The sequence below is a fragment of the Coffea arabica genome, chromosome 5e (genome assembly GCF_036785885.1).
Source record: "Coffea arabica cultivar ET-39 chromosome 5e, Coffea Arabica ET-39 HiFi, whole genome shotgun sequence".
Classification (NCBI taxonomy): Eukaryota; Viridiplantae; Streptophyta; class Magnoliopsida; order Gentianales; family Rubiaceae; genus Coffea; species Coffea arabica.
Genome location: NC_092318.1, coordinates 35,323,835 through 35,336,363, shown reverse-complemented (window position 1 = coordinate 35,336,363; position 12,529 = coordinate 35,323,835). Strand labels below are relative to the sequence as shown.

General features: G+C 35.4%; 1 protein-coding gene across 1 annotated transcript; it reads left to right on the top strand.

Moving 5' to 3' along the window:
* Window positions 1-1,769: 1,769 nt before the first annotated feature.
* Window positions 1,770-12,261, top strand: LOC140006512 (uncharacterized). Its single transcript, XM_072048509.1, has 5 exons — window positions 1,770-2,212; window positions 2,310-2,382; window positions 5,767-5,831; window positions 8,755-8,861; window positions 11,804-12,261. The coding sequence occupies exons 1-5, from the start codon at window positions 1,856-1,858 to the stop codon at window positions 12,021-12,023; spliced, it is 822 nt and encodes a 273-aa protein (XP_071904610.1). The 5' UTR covers window positions 1,770-1,855; the 3' UTR covers window positions 12,024-12,261.
* Window positions 12,262-12,529: the final 268 nt, after the last annotated feature.

Below are 12,529 nucleotides of genomic sequence, written 5' to 3'. Positions count from 1 at the left end.
CCGATTACTCAATTTCATTACTAACTAGAGTTGTTTTGCATACTCATAATTCAAAATCATTTTATGCAAAAGTCGACATTTGTAGATGAAAACTCTCGATTACTAAGCTGAATCATTGGAGTAAACATGTTCATGTAGAATCCTTGTAATCCACTACAATGACAACAAGGATCCTCTTTTCTCGCGTCCCTTTCAACCCAACAGGGTAGATTATGACAACCCATTAAATTGTACATTTGGGCTATCAAAAACTTCATCTATTCATTCATACTGATTCCAAACTCAACAATGCATGAATCATCATTAAAATCTACATTAGTAGAACTTTAGCAATTTGTACTGAATTCTATGTATGGATCGATGTATTGATCCCTCAGCCATAATACCAAATTCTTCTCGCTTTTCTTATTTCACGATTTACTAAATCCAATAAGTTGATCTTTCAATTTCGCTACAAATTCTGGTCTTTGGCACTCTTATTTAGTGGAGAAAGGTTTGATTTTTAGTTGCTCTAGTCTGGAAAGCTTCAATGGAGTTTGGAAGCTGAAAACTGTCCTCATTCTATCTTTAACCTAGGCCAAAAATCATTAGACAAAATTTCCCCTAAAAACCTAGTAGTGCTACTCATGTGTTTGTGTTTTTGACTATTTTACCACCGAAAAGAGCCCTAATGACCAAAACAAAATCACTTTTACAAATTGAGTGATCTTTTTGGTCAAAACTAAGTTAGGTGACCAATTGGTGCCAACTTAAAAAGTTTAGTGACCTTTGTCATCATTTGTACTAATTTTTAATCAATTTTTTTTTTTGAAAATTAATGGGTTATAGATGATGAATTCAGATTAGGTGGTTTTTTTCTCAATCATTGGATTTGGGGATATTAGTTTAGTGTTATTAAAATGATAAATGATGAAAGGAGTGGGACAAGTGTGTTGGGTTGCCACAAACTTTTTTCATGTAGGAGTACTTTTGGAAGTTCCTTAGGGAATTGATGGTAAACTAGTCTAATCATTTCTTTTTTCCACTAGAGTGACTTGATTTCAAATAGTACGAAAAGCTTCAAAGTTAAAGGTGTTAATTGGATAAATTAAAAATTAACAGTGCAAAGCCCAATGTTTGAATAGTTGAAAGGTGCAAAATGTAGTTAACCCTAAATAATGTAGGGAACACAAAGATGAAACCCAAGGCCCAAGCACATCCTAATTCCTGAATTATGATCTACATAAAACTTGTCAAACTTATTAAGAGGGAGAGAGCTTCCCAATGTAAGAGAGAGAAAACTCCCTAATTGTAAAAACTTACATATGCTTTGATTAGGATTCCCAACAATTTTCAAGGAGCATATTTGTTTTGCCCAAACTTCAGCAATTAATTTGACCCATTCCCAAATATTAGGAACCATAGTACAATTATTTTTCACAAGTTTTGCCTATTCCCTAAATTTTTTCCCTTTTTTGTTTGTTTTTTCCCCTTAGTCTCGCCGTCCTCCCTTCCCTCTTGGAACTTGTCTTCCTCTATGATTTCCTTCTAATTGATGGAATATTCAATCTTTTTTACTTTACGTATAAAAGTATGAATTGACTTATGACTCTCGTCATTGTATAAAATTTAAAATATTGGAGACTATATTTGTAAGAGTCAAAGTTTAGGATCAATTACGTGCATGAGTCATAGAATGGGCATCAAAACTGCAATTCTCTCCGATCAACTTATCCCTGCGTGGGGCCAAATTATAATTCTCCCAAAGACTTGCAGATTCCCCAAGTCGTTTTTTTCAATTTCAATCCCTTTCAATTTTCCCTTTTCCCTTTTTCCCTCTCGTGTATTTGAATTGCAATTTTTTAAAGAAAAATTGATGCATTTTTCTTGTGAACACACTTTACATTTATCAATTATTAAAGTTATTTTTTTTAAAAAAAAAGTACAAAGAAATGAAATCCAAACAATAGTCAATCATCAAAAACTGAAAACCTTTTGTCTTCCTCCATGGCTTCTTCCCACCAAGAAACTCCACCCGTTAACCAATCTTCTTCACTTTAGAATAGGAAACAACAAACAATTGTGTAGTAAACTTCTTGGCAAGATGTACAGAGGTATGAATAGATTCAGGGGTTCTGGGTCGTCAGTGTATAGATATTTAACGATGCCCCAGATGAGAAGAAAAGTTTCTAATTCATGGTCTGCTATGCAAGATACTTACTTTTCAACCAAGGTAATGATTCCTCTTGTCTTTTTTAATTTTATTTTTTAGCCAAGTTTCTAGTTCATGCTCTGCTATGGATCGGTTAAATTGGGTTTGAATTTTGTAGGATATTTTTGAGAGGCATAAAGTGGTGTTTACGATGGCAACATCTATAGCATCGGTTGCTACAGCGTGGATTGGTATGTCTACCTCTTTTTTTTTTTTTGGTAATTTCCTGCTTGTCTATTACTGTGTTATTTACTTGACTGCTTTGGAATTTGTTTGATTACGATGCTGCAAGAAAGATGGTATAATTTGTCTAGTTACACTGTTTGTTTGAGCGAATTTGTTAAATTGCATATATTGGATGAGTTTGTTGAAAAATGTCGCAGTAGCATTCTATTAGAAATGTATGAGTGATAAATAGGCGGTTAGAAAATGTGTTTAAAGAATCCTTTTGAAACTTTTTTTTGCAGTGATGCAAACTAAACAGAGAAAATTTTTGACGTGTAGTTTTAATTGGACTCTTAGTATGATCCCTTTTCCTTGAAAGATTTAAACTTTTCTGTTAAATCTACAATTGAAAAAATTTTCATTGAAGGATTCAAGCTAGGATTGCATATTCTGATGAATTTCAACGCAGATGCTATTTTAGTTTCAGCTTTTGTATTTGAAATTTGAACATGGATGCATGAACACACTCAACTGAAGATAGGTTCTTCCTGCAAATATTGTTTGGAGATGAATCTAAGATTACTCTGTCACAACCTGTGAACGCGTATAGTGGCTTTTCCTTAGTAATGACTATACAGGATAAGAAGTAAAGATTCAGTTTTGTGGCCAGAAGGGCTTGTAGAAGCAGGAAGGATTTGGAGGATTGGATTATGAATGGCTTTTCCTTACTAAGGACAATACAGGATAAGTAAAGAGTCGGTTTTGTGGTCAGAAGGGCTTGTAGAGCAGGAAGGATTCGGAGGATTGGATTATGAATGGTCTAGCCCTATATTGTGGGGAAATTATATGCATGAGGAGCCCATGTTGGCTGATAAAGCCTGTTAGCCCATGTATTGGACTGCGAAGTTTGCAATTGTCTGACACGTACTTGGGGTTTCCTGTTGTTGCTAAGTAGGAGGAAATACCAAGCTGTGGAATATTGTCATTTAGTGCATTGAGAAGAGGCTCGTGGCTCGTAAAGAGAAATCGTCTCTCTGATGAGAAAGAGAAATCATATCTTTGATGAGTAACAGTTTCAGTAATTGAGGCTACACTATATACAATCTCTCTGATGAGCAGTTTGGTGTGGACCCCTACAAGCTTTAATGATAACTTTCAAAAAAAAAAAAAAAGTTAATACAAAGGGGCTTAATACCTTAACTCTTGAAGATTACAGCAACTCGAGTAAGTTATTAACCGTATCTGACATAGCTATTTCCTTTGCTAACCTAAGCAAACTGAGAGGGTCTTAGAATACAGGTTTGTACATAACCCTCATTTGTAAAAAATCAGCCAGATGATTTCATTCTGCATGAAGAGGTGAAAAAAATAAGATGTTCTTCGTTGTGATTTTGCCTAAGCTGCTGCATTTCCAACAGGGGCAGAGTCAGGACCTATGGCTAGTGGTGGCAGTATTGTACGACTCAAATTTGTCATTTTTATGGAAAGAAAAACTTGATTTTAATCATGTTTTAACTTTTTGTTATGAGTTTCTCTTTTGTGTTCTAAAATGTTTAACGATATTTCTGTTTCAAATAGTCATCAATTTTGTGTTTTAATAACTTTACAACAATTATAACACGAGAGGTTTCTAAAAAGACATTGTTGTTTAGGGAGGTAATGTGAGGAAAGATGAGGAATTCCCATAGGGGCAACATTAAGGGAAAAGGGTATTTTCTAAAATTGAGGGGGGACAGTTATGAGAAAAAGTTAAAATTTAGTAAAAGATACAAACATATCCTTTAATTTTTGCAAAGTTGAGGGGGTGCAATTACCCACCCTTGAGAACACTTGGCTCCGCCCCTGATATCCAAGTCTATAAATACTTATTGAGTTTGCTTAATTTGTAAGAATTTGTGGCCTCCAAGTCTTATTTTCTGTATAAATGAGCTGTGACAGTATTATGAAAAGGTTCGTAATGTTATGGCTTGAGCTGGTCTTTCTTTGCGGTTTTGAAGCAAGTGTTACCTTTGGTGGTCATGCCCATGGAAATCTTTGTGGAATTACTATTGTTTTTTTTTTCCTTCTTGTTTTCTTCCTAAACTAATGTTTTGAGAATGCTATTCAAATTACCCAAAGGTACCCAAATTCCCACAATCTTTTGCTAATTCAAACGGAATTCCCTGAACCTTATTCTGCGTAACTTGATGGAAGTGAAATGTTATCAGATGAGCAGCTAGTCTGTATTTTCTGTTTCATTTTTTATTTTATATGGCTGTTAGGTTTCAGATATCATAGAGGAAAATGTTCTTAAGAGGTTGAGATGAGGCTAGAAGTTGTATCAGATGAAACAAAGGAGGGACTAGGGAGAGAAAATCTCAGACTTCAACTTGTGATCTTTTGCATTAAAGTTCTTAAGAATGGTAGCTATTGCATCCATCATAATAAGAGCAAATAAAGTATATTTTCTTATAACAAACTTAGTTTGTATCTGGAGGATGTTCACTTTTAGGGACAGTTTTGGAGACAGATGAACAACTACTAACAACTGAGGAATTGATCTAAAGAGAAGTGTATGCAACAACTGAGGAATGTTGCAATGGGGAGTTAAGGAGATAAAAAATAGCTTGTCCAGTATGACTCCTCGGGAACGAGGAAACCAACAAATAAAGCTTTGTAGTTTTTTGTCAGTGGTTCATTTCTCCGTATGTGTGCTTTATCAAATGGTGTTTACCAGTGCCAGTTTGAAACCTTCATAATTAATTCTAGAGGAAGAATGAAGTGTAAGATATGTTACTTTCAAGCTGAACTACTCGCCATAGGCCACACAAGGTGGGTAAAATGCAGCCGTAGCTGCTAGAGCTAGAGCCACTGTATTTGCTCCTTCCTGTCTTAAGCTGCAATTTTCTGAACTTTTGCATAAATTACTTCTGGATACAGGGGAGTTAACCAAATGAAGTTTGGATGTTTAACTGACCTGGGCAAAAGATTTTTTGGCCTATATATGAAATTTGACATGTACGTGGGCCGCTTGGTACATTTCTCTTCAATTTCTCAATATGTAAAGGTAGAAAAAATGGGAAAGAGGTGATACTGAGCTCCTTATCATCAAACAACTTTTTTGTGTTCAACCCTTTATAGAACCTTCTAAGGATTAAAATTGTAGTTTCTTTTTGTGTTGCTGGGTTGGTGTGTGAGATTTTTTCAAGATGTATGGCATTGAAGCATTTATATTGTGAACGTGTGCTTTGCCTAGTAAAATTCTATATTTCGTATGTTTATGTTTTGATCTGTTTTACTTTTGGGACTTTCTTTTTCCTCTAATTCTGCTGTCAACATTTGTGAATCCGACTGTTGTGTAAGGTGATTTCTTGTTTCATATGATATATTTCTTGAGGACTTTATCTTACTTGTTTGTGATATTGATGTAGGTTATAGTTTACGTCATTTTCATGAGACAAGAGTTGACCAAAGGCTCGAAAGAATCGAAAGTGCTGTAAGTAGTTCTTTGTTCTGTTATTATACTTGAATTTGTGTTTGTTAAATCCTTTAATGGCTCAAGGTCTATCTTAAATTCTTATGAAGACTCACCTGACAATTTTAAGAAGGGAATTAGGTGCAGGAGTTTTTTAATCACTAATTCATTTGTGGAACATGAATTTAATTGATAGATTTCCTTAATTACTTGTTTCTTTAAGTTTGCTACGTGCTTGTTACTGGTGATGCTGCCTTCTTGGTGCTTATCACTCGAAAATAATTAATTGGTAGAACTGTAGTTTTGCTTATGATAGTTTTCTAGATGGCATGGACACCTTGCTTTTGAGGCTTTAAGTGTATATGGACAATGGTGGCAAGTGGGAACGACAACAATGTTATTACTTATGGGTTTGAAGGAAGAGAGTTTTAGGGTATAGCTTGAGATCTTGCAACACAAAAGATTTAGAAAATTCATTCAGTAATGGTTTAAATGAAAAAGAGAATTTCTCCCAGCAAGAAGCAGTTTCATAGCATGTGAAAATCTCATAGAAAACCATGCTCTGTTTTGATGGATCAAATTTGATCTGCCAACCGGTAAAGTCTAGTTATTCACTAGTAAAATTTGTAGCACAGCCAAATATTTTTTTTTCTAGATGCTAACTTATTCTAAGGACAGTTTTAAATGGGGTTTTTTGTGATCAATCAACATTGTAATCACTTCTAGTAGAGAAGAAACTTCATTGGTAGCAAGGATCTGTCTTGTATCAGAAGAAAAAATACTAGAAGTTGGGGAATTTCTAATTCAGTCAAGTTGGTCAAGAATTATGAAACAATCAAGGAACTGGCATTCTTAAAAGTATGTATCGCTATCTAGTTTAATGGAGAAATAATTAAAGGATGACAAAGGCACCAATTAATCCATCATATGAATTTCTAATCAGTATTTGCACTTTACTTTCCAGTGTTTCTTCCTGTTTTATAGTTGTATGTAATGCGTGCATTCCCAATGAGTACTTGCTTTACATTCCTCTATTTGTTCCTGTTGTTAGTTGTAAGTAATGCATGCCTTGTTAGACCGGGTGCTAAGAGGAGTTGGACTTGTCCATGTGACTTTTATACTAAGGTAGTTCTCCTGGCAAACCACAGACTGAAGTTTAATTTTGTTATAGATACTTTACTAGTTCGCTCAAGTTTTTTGTTGAAGCTGTTTCATGCCATTTATCTTTATGTGTTCCTTCTAAATTCCATCTGTACTGGATCATATCCACCATAATTAAGCTATTTCATGTGGAGAAACATCGAGGTATGTTCCATATGTTACAAAGGAGAAGACAAACAATGCATTCCTTTGTGTAAGTCAAGGGATACTTATAATTGAACTAAAAACATAAGTTCTACAACACCTCTCCTTATCGATGACAATGAATTTGACACTTTATAAGTAGCTTCTTTGCTAGTTTGGAGCTTAATTGTGTAATTTTTGGGGATTAGTAAATATTTGAATTGGGGTGCATTTGATGCAGGTAGAAACACAACAAAATGGGATATTATTTTGATTCAAGATAAGTGTTCTGGTTTTTAGGAAAAACCTGATTAGGTTACACAGAGACCCAAAAGTCCTACGAGATGAATTCAAAAAAGAGACTAATTTATTTGGTTACCAAACCAAAGCTGCAATTGAGAATTTAAGATTCAGAACTTATGCAAGGCTAATCCTAAAATCCTACCGAAATTCTTAGTCTTGTGCTGTGAAGCTGACTATAAATAAAGTTTATGGAGTATGCTAGCATGTAGTTGGATTTTCAGTGATTTGGGGCCTGCGAACATGTAAATAGTTATACAAATGGAAGAATACTAGTTCTAGGAGTATTTAGGAAGATTCTTAGGCCTCAGGCTTAAGGTTTATTTGCATCACAAAAGTTGCAAACCCTTCAAAAAGCTCCATAGAATTTTCTAAATTTTTTTTTTGGTCAATCTACTTAAACCATAGAAGGCCATATATACAGTCACCAGTATGATCACGTTATCACTTTTCAAGCAAACAGTGATCCAGATTTCTGATTGTTAAATGTCACAAAAGATTACCAGTTAAAGAGTTCAAAAGATTTCTGTGATTGGCTCCTCCAACTTCTTTCCATAGTTTGTTTCTCATAGTTTGTATTTGTCAAATACATTGGTAATATAAGCTTATCCCATTTTGCGGTTTTGTTACAGTATTCAATAATTTACTGTGGTTTTGTTACAGTTGTTAATAATTTTCTGTGCATAGTGGTGTTTTCAATGCTGGATATATGTGGTTTTGTGCACCTGTGCATTTTTTTTTGTCTCACCTAATCAATCATCATTTATGGGGAGGTGAGAGACTCTGTGCTGCTCTGGGAAGATTAAGTATTGCTGTGTCATTTGTGTCTTGATTTTACATTGTAGAGTTACTACTTATAATCCTTTCTCTTCCAAGAACTATACGCTTAGTATCTTATGTATGGTTTCTGCTTTAGAATTGTGTTATCGACTCAAAACTGTAACATTGCTTAATATAGAATATGACTATCTGACCAACATACTATGATAAGAGAAATGTTTCAACAGGCTTGCGATATCACCATTTTTCACTTCAGATTGGATCATTCTTTTGGAAATAGCATGCTCTGCTGTCTCATTTTCTACCATGCGCCTGTCCTTGTCATATTGGTTTTAATGACAGTACAACGAAGTGCTAGCATTAACATTTTCTTTGTCATCTTTGGCAGTGCAATGACTTGTTTCTCCCCTTGACCAAATAGTTCGAGAAATTTTTTCTCAATTTAAGAAATTTTTTTAGCGTCTTTCCTTGGTTCCTAGCTGGATCTCATGCCAATAATACTTTGCCATTTTCTACACATTTGATTTTGTTTGTGTGATCATGAAGAATTTTGCATCTTCTCTTTTGTGCTTCCTTGCAGATGAAAAACAAATACGAGATTGGTGATCCTGAATTTAAGAAGCTTGTTTCAAGCTCTGTCAGTATTCCAGCTTGCATTGCAACTGCAGGAACCACGTTATTTATCGGGTTTGTCAATTCTCTGACTATAACTTCTTGTCTTTTTCATTTCTGACTTGAAGGGTTTTCTGTGTTGTGGGACAATGCAAGGCTTGAATGTTACTATATCCATTAGGATGTGTGATAGAAGCTAGTTGGTTGAGATGGCTATAAATTAGTGAGTTGAAGCTTCTGCTAGGTAGAGGACTGTGTTCCCTTGTCTTGCTTTTAGCACATCTTTTACATCAAGTATGCTTGCTTCTCTTGCAATTTTTTTACTTGAGGCTCGGGGTCTGTCCAGAAGGTCTGGTAGAAGAGATCCTGTCCTACATATCAAGTGTTGCTGATATGGTTGCAGATAGGCTTCATATCTTGTTCATTGGGAACTTCTAAATGATAAAGGGATACCCTGAGTATATTGTAGAATTGAAATTCGTGGATAGAACAGTATTCTATTTTTCTTAGTTTTTGGGCTGGTCTCATCGTTTTCCTTCATTTACTGTAACTGAACCAAGGTGCAGCACCTACTTGTTTCGCTTTTGAGAAGGTGACTGACTTTGGTTTGTGAGGCTAACAGAAAGTGGAACATCTGCAACATGGTATTTGGTCATAGCTGGATTTGGTACTTAACCTTTATTATTTCATGTTGAGAACCAAAAAACCCCTGACAGTCTATCCGTTTTGAAAAATATTAGATTTATTCTGGTTTTACATGTAGACATTCTCATGTAAAGCAATGAAGTACCTGCCAACAGCCCATGACTTGGTAAAACCTCTGATTTCTTAAATAGCCTAATCAAAACTGGTAAAGTCTACAAGTGGTTTATGTAATTCAGTTCCCTTTAGGTCACATTGTTAGGATCTAGGAAACCAGGATGGTCTCAAATTGATTTTCTGTGTGTTGGATAATGTTTTAGATTCTTTGTGCTCTTCAGTGTGCATCTATAAGATTTTAACTGGAACTACTGCTTTTTAGCAACTGACAAGATACAACTTGTTAGGTTCTGGCTCAAGGTTTTATTGGAAATGTTGTTGTCCCTATACTTGTCTAATTGTGAGAAGTTAAATCTCAAGTGGCTAGCATGACCTGTCACTCAAACAGGAACACTAATTTGTGCTAGCATGACTTGTCTAAACTCGAGATGCTGTAAAGCTTCTTATATCTGTTACATGGAATTTAGTTTGATCTGGTAATAAATTTCACTTGGACTCGCAAGAAAATAGTAGATGAAGTACATGATAGCCAAACTATATTAAAACTATGTAGAACTAATTATTTTGTTTAGGTTTAGACATTCACTTTTAGGTACTATTTGCATATTGAATGTTAAATATCAGATCTTACTTTAAGAACTGAAGTCGAACTGCTGCATTATGTATTATTTCTTGAAGATGTATCATGAAGCCTATCATTAGGGAATATCTTCTAAACAGTGTGTCTCCAGAAGGAGATTATAAAAGCAGGTAGTGATGAATGAACTGGCTATTTGCATTGTGCCACATGGTTACCTGTTCTGTTAGCTTCGTGTCAACAAAATTAGAATTCTGTTGGGTGCTTATATTTGATACACAGTATGCAACTTACATTCGTCTGATCATTTGACTAGATTGTTCTTCGGAGCCATGCATCTTGATCTTGATCAGCTGAGCCACAGATGTGACACAATATCAACTACAATGGAGAGCAATTTTTATTGGCTCTATTGTTGATATTCCACCTCAATCTTTTGGAGATCACAAGCGTATCTGAACTATACAGGCCATGGACATTATGTAAAAGGAAAAACTATCATGAACATGTAATTCTAAATGCCATGCACAATATATAAGCTACAGAAAAAATAAAAATGAAGAGAATGTCCTATGATATACTTTTATTGGATGCGTATGGGCACAAGGTACATGGAGAGATTTATGCTCACCTTTAAATAAAAAAAAAAAATGTTGAGGATTTGGCAGACCCAACTTGTTTTATTAAGGAGAGAGATCCTTAGCTTGCATGCTGTGAATGGCAACTTGAACTTAGGCTGCTATGACTGGTGGCAATTGGTGATGGCTGAGAAGAGATGAACTTGAACCAAGGCTGAAAAGAGATGAACCTGAATCATAGGGATCTTTGTCCAGTTGAAATACCAAGTCCAGTAAGACAACTGATGGGTAGTTTGATATTTGCCCGGGTGAAATAGTAAGTCCAGAATGACAACTTATGGGTAGTGTAACCTGTAGAATCAGCTAGGGCAAAGTTCACTTGGACAGCATGCAGTCCTATCAATTTTATGCTTACCTTTCTTGCGTAAGTGGCAGCTTTAGCTTAGAATGCTGGGGCTAGTGGTAATCAGTTATGGCTGAAAAGACATGAGCCTGAAGTATGGGGATCTTTATCAGGGTGAAATAGTAGGTCCAGCTAAGAGATCATAGGACAACTGATTGTCTGCCCTGTGATTTCAGCTGGAGCAAAAGTCATTTGGAAATTTCTGCAGTGTATGTAGTTGTAGAAATTTTAAAGTGCTTGCTTATGTAGCCTATAAGTGGTATAGCCTCTATTGGTATGTGTGTGTTTGCAAGTGCAATCCCAGTTTTGTGGCATGCAAAAGCTTGTTGCGCTAACCCAGATTTTAAAGTGCTTGTTTTCACTCTGAATGAGATTAACTGCTCCTGGAACATCTTTATCATTGTGAAATGTGAAGCTCTAGAAGTTTGCTTTGCTTTTCTACCTACGCCAAAGCCCCCCTCTATCCAAACACTTTGACTTGTACTGTTAAGATGCTCAGTAACTCGGGATTATTTTGAGGTTAAGATATGGATTTACAAGCTTTAAGCTGACTCATTGCTCTATTTTGGCTTACTTGTAAAGGATAAGTTAACTCGGATTAGCTGACTTGAAAAAGAAATAAAAGTGACTTGGGAGTGTGATTGTAAAATTTTCTTGTTCCCTATCTTTTACTTCATACTAATGTTTCACAAACTTGCAGGTATGGATTGGGTTGGAGAGGTGGAAGATGGTATGCCCTTAGAAAGGTCAGAAGAGAGCAGATGAAAATACTTGGACAGGTTAACTCTAGGCAGTGGCCCTTCAAGTTCTTAAAGGCAAAGCTGCCATTACTTGCTCGAATAAGACCTAGAAGGTGGCCTGTAAGGATCTTAAGAAGACCTAGATTAGCAGAAAGTGCTGCTAAAACATCAGAAACTTAAAAAAGGATGCTTCCATTGCAAAGCACCCAAGTGAAATTGAGCAGATTGTCCTTTTAGTAGTCCAATCTCTGGACAAAGGACTAATTAGGCCAATTGAGTTTTGTACAATGGTAACTTTCCTGTTTAGATTGATCAAGTCAATTGGTGAAAACTAGCTTAGGTACCAAGAAAATTAGCAGATGTTAATTTCTCCTTCCGGAGGGAATAGATTGGTATGGATTGCAACTTTTCCATCGCATTTCCTAGTTACACAAGGTTGCTTTGATTACTACAAAATATAATTGCAGTACATATACATCAGACCCCAATTGACAAGGTTCCAAACTTAATTCATTGATCAAAATATGAAACAGTAACAAGTAGGCTATTGTCATTGTTGTTGATTTTTTCCAAATTTAAGTGTTGGAGTAAAATAATGCAACACTTGGGAGGCCAATTTTATCCACATTAATTCGTTAGAGCTCTTAAACTTGTATCTTTTGCTGGAAATTACTATACGCTCTGTT

Excerpts from the sequence above, each read along its gene's own strand:
- LOC140006512 (XM_072048509.1), top strand. The coding sequence starts at position 1,856 with ATGCATTTTTCTTGTGAACACACTTTACATTTATCAATTATTAAAGTT. Across the intron at positions 5,832-8,754 it reads TCGAAAGAATCGAAAGTGCT|ATGAAAAACAAATACGAGAT; the intron begins GTAAGTAGTTCT and ends GCTTCCTTGCAG. Across the intron at positions 8,862-11,803 it reads GGAACCACGTTATTTATCGG|GTATGGATTGGGTTGGAGAG; the intron begins GTTTGTCAATTC and ends ACAAACTTGCAG.